The sequence below is a fragment of the Acanthopagrus latus genome, chromosome 16 (genome assembly GCF_904848185.1).
Source record: "Acanthopagrus latus isolate v.2019 chromosome 16, fAcaLat1.1, whole genome shotgun sequence".
NCBI classification, from domain to species: domain Eukaryota; kingdom Metazoa; phylum Chordata; class Actinopteri; order Spariformes; family Sparidae; genus Acanthopagrus; species Acanthopagrus latus.
The window spans coordinates 10151270-10158626 of record NC_051054.1 but is presented as its reverse complement, the minus strand read 5'-3'; the positions used below and the strand labels follow the sequence as shown (position 1 = coordinate 10158626).

General features: G+C 41.1%; 2 protein-coding genes across 2 annotated transcripts; one reads left to right on the top strand and one right to left on the bottom strand.

Moving 5' to 3' along the window:
* The first annotated feature begins 285 nt into the window (after positions 1-285).
* LOC119034314 lies at positions 286-4111 on the top strand. The gene is made up of 6 exons (XM_037125179.1): positions 286-1157; positions 1230-1328; positions 1847-2134; positions 3324-3455; positions 3553-3580; positions 3676-4111. Exons 1-6 carry the CDS (start codon positions 1109-1111, stop codon positions 3800-3802), a joined length of 723 nt encoding a protein of 240 aa, XP_036981074.1. The 5' UTR covers positions 286-1108; the 3' UTR covers positions 3803-4111.
* Positions 4112-4153: 42 nt separating this feature from the next.
* On the bottom strand, positions 4154-6980 carry LOC119034309 (platelet-activating factor receptor-like). The gene is made up of 2 exons (XM_037125171.1): positions 6909-6980; positions 4154-6057 (listed from the first exon to the last, which is right to left on the bottom strand). Exon 2 carries the CDS (start codon positions 6049-6051, stop codon positions 4897-4899), a length of 1155 nt encoding a protein of 384 aa, XP_036981066.1. The 5' UTR covers positions 6052-6057; positions 6909-6980; the 3' UTR covers positions 4154-4896.
* Positions 6981-7357: the final 377 nt, after the last annotated feature.

Genomic DNA, 7357 nt, shown 5'->3' with positions numbered 1-7357 from the left:
TACAAATGCGGTACTTTCAGTTCTTCATATCAGGAAGCTGCTCCCTGCTTCCTTAGTGCAGCTTTGTTTGTACAACAGTTTTATGAAGCAAGAGAAACTTCGGCCTGCATTTCAGGAACTTGTGTTGCAGAAGCGATGCGCACTGTAACATACGCATGGAGTCAAACACTGTGAGCATGAGGTAGTGTCGCTGAGTCCACATCTACAGCAAATTAGGCCATCTGACGGCTGTCTTTTGTTGGCTTTCTTTAGTAGAAAACAAAAAAAGTCATCTTTAGAGAGACTGCTGATGATAAAGAATGTAAAGGTGCAGACGTTACAGGAGCACCGAACAAAATAATGCAAATGTATTCAGCCAAGGACTTAAAACACGCTGCTTTGTCGGCCTTTTGATTTCTGTGCGCTATTTTTGCAGGCCTGTATAAAACCCACATGCTTCCTCCTGACCTGCTCTGGCTGCCGGTGAGTGTTTGCCTCAGGTGAGAGGTCTGGTGTCAAACTGTCCGACAGCGACAATCTTAGCTGTCATCACAGCCGGAGCCTGAAGGTGACCACTGACGGAGATATGAAATGTTCCAAACCAAGTGTGCTGAGAGTCTGATAGACTCGCCCGCCAGCTCTGAAATTTGAAAAACCATTAAAAGTTCTGTGGAGTCTGGTTAACTGCCCCCCCCCCACGGGTCATAAATTGATTGACGGGTTTTAAATGTTACAGACTGAAGGCTTTCATGGGTGAGATTAGGTTTAATTACGAATCTCTTTGTGCTAATGTGTTTTTCTATTACTGTCATTAATTATCCTTTGGTTAGCTGGGGCTCTTTGCTTTCATGTACTCCTTTTTTCCCGACAATAACCAAGATTTCAAATATACAGACACATTGCATTCTGCTGTGTGCCTTGTATAAAAAAAAAAATGGGGAATTTAATTAAACACTGCTGCACAGTGTTTGTTGTTGGCTATTTTGGAAAAAGGAACTTAAAACTTCCCTTCCTCTCAGTTCCTCCATTCTCACCTGTGCTTTTTGTTATAGCCCACCATTCATAGTTGCACCTGTTTGCCTGGAGTGAGAGTGGCGATTTTTTCTTTTGCTCCTCTAAAGAAAACAACATGCTGCTCACTGGCTTTTATGTCCTGCTCTTTTTGTGCAAGAGCACAGGTAAGGACCTTTATATTAGTGAATGTGATAACAGAATATAGCTTTCAGATACTTTTTTTTTTCTGCCTCTAGTTGCACAAGCAACGGAGCCATGGACTACACTGTCACCTGTAACCTACAGTGCTACTGCTACCACTACCAGGGAGACTACTACCGCTCCAACTACAGAAGGTAATACAGAATGTGATTAGTTCTAATCAAATGAAACGAAAAGTTACAGACACTGGTAACCCTGTAAGGATGTACACTGCAACCTGCAGAGCAGTCTTTTGAGTTTGTATGTAACAGGAACACTATATAGGTTTACAAAATGGCTACCAGTTTTTAATAATTTCAACATTGTTTTTTCAGGAAATCATGCTTTAATGGTGGTCAGTTCTAAATCAGTCCAATAACATTGATATTTCACTGGAGAGTGAACATTTTGATGAAATGTTGCAGGATAACCTTTGAAAAGTCTTTGAGATCCATTCTCTCAGCACCATGAATGTCTGTGCTTGATATCATGGCTATCTATCTGAAAGCTGCTGAGATATTTCAGTCCGGACCAATGTGGTGGCGGGCTAACCCACAATCATCCCTAGATAATCGCCGCTAGCATGGCTGAAGTGCGATAGCAATATCTTGCTTCTGTAACTGTTTCATATCTACTGTCTCTTCTCTACCCATCATCCTCCATTCGTTCCCAGTACCACTATCGCATCTGCAGCTGACAGCCACACCAGACTACCCGGTTGCAGCAGGTCAAAAAGTCATCCTTTCCTGCAGCGCGCTCACCATGCCAGACAATGTGGTTTGGACCTGGCGACGCTCAGAAAATATGAACTGGACAGAAGTACAAAAGGGTAGCAGTAGTGAACTGACCCTCACCGAGCCTCAGCAGAGCGGGATTTACCAATGCTGCCCCGAGAGCCCATTATTTCAGATTAGCAAGTGCCCGCACCACAAGGTCTACATCGTCTCCATTCATGCAACAGGTTGGTGGTCCGATGTAAACTGCTGCACAGTGAAATCCTAGCAGGTCTGTACAGTGAGAGTAAGAGTGAGAATCTTAAAGTCTTGATTTTTAATTGATATTAATTCCGAGGATGCTTTGGATTGATGGTTTGGGTCAATTGCCAACCTCAGAGTGTTAGGATTTGACAACTTCAGGGGGGGAGACTCTACAATTGACTTTTTTCCTCCGGAAAGATGCAGATTGTTGCTTTAAATTTGACTGGGCCCGACTCCAATACTGGTTGGAGAATCTAACAGTTGAAAATTAAACTTGTCAGTGAACCCCTGGTTGATTCTAAATCACTTTAACATATTGTTTGCAAATTTAACAAACAATTTATAATAAAAAGGACTTTTTGGGGGGCCTTATGTGAGTGGATTTTAACGTAATTGAAAAATGAGACTTTACCCGTCTCTCTGTACAACCCTGTTAGATTTCTTTAAGGAAAGATTTTTCGTGACAGTCCGAAGGATGCTGCTACATTATCTGCATTATCTTTCTCAAGCTCCTCGTCACACTGCTCCGCTGACAGAAAGCAACAGTGGCTACCATTAGTTTAAAACTGGAGTCTGCTAACATAAACTAGCACAGAGCCCCTTTATGGTCCTTGTAATAACCGTTGCTTAAAGGGTAATAAGGCCATATTAACTTTATGATGTGTTAATAAAACTACATAAGTATTAATAATAGCATCATCAACATGCTTACTGTGAGATTATACACATTTATAAGCACTTTGAAGAAACTTGCTAAGAGTTTATACTCTGTTTCAGAAAATTAATAATAATAATATGAAATGATGATTTAATTGTTCAAAGGGGCAAAGTTAGCTGCTGATAAATGCATAATAGAATATGTATAACTCATAATAATTCCACAGAAAAGCTTGGTAAAGGTTTAACAGTGACATATATAAAGTTCTTAGAAATATCATATCATCCTATTATAAACATATTTATGGTGCCATTATTCACACCTATGCAGATTTCTTGTTACTTGTTAGTGAACATATGCACATATTTTAATGAATCGTTAGTATGCTTATGTAGTCTGTAGTTTCTGTTCGCCATGCACACAGATAGAATATCATTTTTTTATTTTTTTTTTACATTTTGTTAGTTAAAGCCTTTTTCTTGCAACTCTGTATTGTTTCCCCCGACTTATAATAGTCGGTGAAAATTTAGGAATCGCTGCCTTCGTTCTCTCTTTCCTGGCCTTGATCATCGACTTTCTAATTCTCTTTTGGCTGGGCTGGAAAAGACTTGCCGACCCACAGCCCACGTCCACCACTGTGGCTAAAGGTAAAAAAACACAATGCATTTCCTGTTTTAATTTTAAGCACATGTTCTGTAGGTGATTTTAAAATTCTTGTTTTTGATTTTTTTTTTTTTGTTATAGGTTTGCCCGGACCTGAAAAGTCACCAAAGTAAATATTTCTACAGAAAATAAATTAGATTTATGATGATGTGAATCCAAAGGAAGTGTATATTAACGGTTCAGTCACATTTTTCTGCTCACCAGGGGAGTTGTTCCACCGGCTGATGGTGACGGAGATGTGTACATGAATTACACAAGCACCAACCAAGCCTACACTGATCTGGACCTCACCAATATGACTACGGACAATGTGTACTCAAGTCTGTCATGAACAGGGGGCAAGGAAGGAAGGAAGGGTGGAGAAGTGCAATAACAAGAGGAAGAAGACACGGTGGTTATATCTGCATATTGAGCTCAACAATGCCTTTAACCTGATGGATGATCTTTTGTGTTCACAGTTTGTCTATGTGTGGATTACCTCAAAAGCTGCTTGATTTCATCGAATTTGACAAAATATCTGATTGTGGTAAAACCCACAGATCTGTGGTACTCATGTTAAACTATTCTCGCTAAACAGGAAGAAACGCTTCTCTCTGTGTTTGTGCATGTTAATTAAATCTGTACAATTTTCAGTACTTCATCCACTGTTGACGTGTTGATTTGTCAGAAACGATATTGTAAATTGAACACAGAAATAAAACTTTTATTTCAATACGTATGGAGTCAAACCAGCAACACAGCACACTTTCGGATCAAAGAACAACCCAAGATGACAAAAACTGTGCCATTGATAATAAGAAAACAAAAAATGCAGCAACAGCAGGTAGGCTCACAGTAAATACAGCAGAAATCTGAATAATAATGATAAGCGTTAGCTTTCCTTGTCACAGTGAATCATGGGATAATTTTACAGTATGTCACAATATTGGACGCCAGAGGGGAAATGTAGCTCAAGCTTTATTATGTATATTCCCTGGTCTTACAAAACCAGATAAAACATGCCTAGGCAAAGCCAAACGTGTCACGTATCTGATGGAGACAGTCATCGACAACTGGTCTGTAAATACTCTAAATATATGTTTTCTGTTTTTAGTGCCTTGCGTAGAGCACAACAGCGTCTGGTGGATTATCTAAACAGTGTGTTCGTTCTCTCGCAAGTTGATTTCTCAGCCAGATGTGTTTCGTTAATGTGCTTCTGCTTGCAAAACTTCTCCTTTCAGCTCAGGCTCACACAGGAAGTGCAAAAGGACTGATGCGGTTCAGACCACAAGATAGAATGTCAAGATATTTGTGTAAGCCCACATTAAAAAGTGATTCTGAGGGTGTAGCTACAAACACCACACAGACAATCAGCTATAGGTGCAACATCATGCTGTATGTGCTCTTGTCTCTTTCACATACACTAACATATCTACCTTGTTTAAATCAGTCCATTTTGTGCTGTTGGTCCTCGTTCTGGGGTCTCAGGCTCTGATTCCTGCTGTCCATGGACAGCTGTGTGTTGGCCGTCTGTGAACAGCCCTCTCCCTTTCCAAACTTTTTAATGTGGGCTATGATGAATCTTCTGAACTTCCTTGTGGCAAAACAATAAACTATTGGATCCAAAATGCAATTGAGGCCCATGAGAACTAAAGTGAGCTGATGCGCGTCGTTCAACACCTGACGAGTCTCCTCGCTCCACTTTACGTGGCCCCAGCCCTCCTCGATCTGCAACACTGCCAGTGTCCAAGGGCCTTGAATGATGTGGTGGGGCAGGAAACACAGAACAAACACCCCCACCACAGCTATCAACATCTGCAGGGCCCTCCGTTTCACGCCTCTGGGTCTTCTAGATGTCGAAGACGTGGTCCTGGTGGACTTTTTAGATATAATCATAGACTGACCGGGACTTTGAGAAAGTAATGCCCGAGCAATGAGGAAATTACACACCACGACAAGGAAAAAGACAACAAAAAATAATCCAATTATTGCAAAATGAGGGGCAGCCACTTTTTTCTTTTCTAAATCTGTTTGATTCTGGTACCCCTCAAAACAGCGAGTGAAGTTCTTGTCAGGGTTGGTCCCTGGAGATATCAGGGATGGAACAGCCATTGACACGGTCAACACCCAGATGATGACGCACACGATGATCCCACGACGTCTGTGGTCCGAAGAGGCAGCATCCAGAGGCTGGGTGACAGCCCAGTACCGGTTGACGCTGATGGCTCCGAGGAAGAGGACGGAGCAGTAGGTGTTGATGAAGAACAACGAACCACTAAGTCGGCAGATGAAGTCTGTGTAGACCCAATCACCTCGGCGACTGTAATAGCCAATCCACAAGGGAAGAGCGAGCACAAATAGAAGATCAGCGATGGTCAAGTTTTTCATGTAGATGCGGATTTCGCCCATATTCTTGGTTTCGCGGAGGCAGCGCAGGACATACAGCATGTAGATGTTCTCAACAAGTCCAATGACAAAGATGATACTGTAGGCGACGGGAAAGAGGGCATAACGAAATTCAGAATCCAGGAAGGTCGAGTTACTTCCAGAGTCCACACCAGAGGTTCCTGACATGTCAGCTTCTCCTGTAGTTGAGCCCATTTTGGCCTGTTGGAGACAGAACACATCAGGGAAATGTCTTGGAAAGCATGTTGAGTCGAAAGAATATTCTCTGTTTCCAATATATTAGGTACACCTGCTGAAATGATTTTGTCCTTTAATATTTCAGGAACATTATGACCTTAGCGGGTAAGGTAGTTAAGGGAAAAAACTATAAGATTCAGAAGACTCTGGCCTCTCAAGACAAAATGTCGTACGTACCCGGTATAAAAATTAGGCCAGATAAGTATGAGGGTTAGATAAGGATGAGGGTATAATGACATCTGATCTATGACTTTATATATCTCATGGTCTTTGCAAACTTAGCAGAACAATATCCCAAACAAACCAAAGCTGATTGTTTGTGCAAACCATCTATGGTAGCAGACTTAATGTCTTCTACACATTTTCTTTCTATTCCTCACTTGGTCTGAGGTAATTTCCAGCTAATTTGTTGACGAATAGATAACCAAATATGGGAGGGACACTCTCTGGGCTGAAGATATCATCTGAACATTGATGAGACTCTGGAGGATTAACTTGAAAACTCATTTTGTACACAGATGTGCTGTTATTTTGCTCCTCCTTCCAAGTCTGTATAAACTACACCAACGTGTTGATGAAGGTTCTCAGTCAACATGAATGACCTGAATGGTCAAGTGAGCCAAAATTCCACAACGGTTGTTATTGACTCTAGCGTTTTATCTGTGTCCTAAACCTTCTAATTAATCAAAACCTTCCAAACATTTCAAGTTTGAGCACATTAATCAGCTTCACAGTTCAAAACAGGGCATGGTTTGATCTGCCTCCCTCCCGACATGTCGCACAAAAAGAGCAAATATAACAGAATGTCAACTCACCAGACTGCTTCCTCCCTTCTAATATGTCTCAAGATGTGATCAGTGTGAATGTGTCAGTGTCAGTAAAGTGAAGTTCCCTGAAAGGGGCGGGTTTCTGTGTCAGTGGGAGTGCTGCAGAGGTCATGACGAACATCTTGAGGCAAAATCAGTTTCTCACTATCCTTGGTGTAGCCTGGTGAAATTAGTATAGCACAGGACACAAACTATTTTACGGGATCTTTATTTCTCTGAATACTCTTCAAAAGGGAGAGTCATATTAAATGGTTTTAGAGTGTTCAATTGGTTTACATTTAACAAAGACTTTTCTAGACAAACAAAACACAAAGAGTCTCACATCAATTCATATCTTATTCGTCAAAACTCAATTGATTCCACCTATCTTGGTTAATATCCCTCGCTGAAATGCATTAACCAGTCACATAAAGTAACCAAAATCTTCAGCTGACTAA

Excerpts from the sequence above, each read along its gene's own strand:
- LOC119034314 (XM_037125179.1), top strand. The coding sequence starts at position 1,109 with ATGCTGCTCACTGGCTTTTATGTCCTGCTCTTTTTGTGCAAGAGCACA. Across the intron at positions 1,329-1,846 it reads TACCGCTCCAACTACAGAAG|TACCACTATCGCATCTGCAG; the intron begins GTAATACAGAAT and ends ATTCGTTCCCAG. Across the intron at positions 3,456-3,552 it reads GTCCACCACTGTGGCTAAAG|GTTTGCCCGGACCTGAAAAG; the intron begins GTAAAAAAACAC and ends TTTTTGTTATAG.
- LOC119034309 (XM_037125171.1), bottom strand. The coding sequence starts at position 6,051 with ATGGGCTCAACTACAGGAGAAGCTGACATGTCAGGAACCTCTGGTGTG.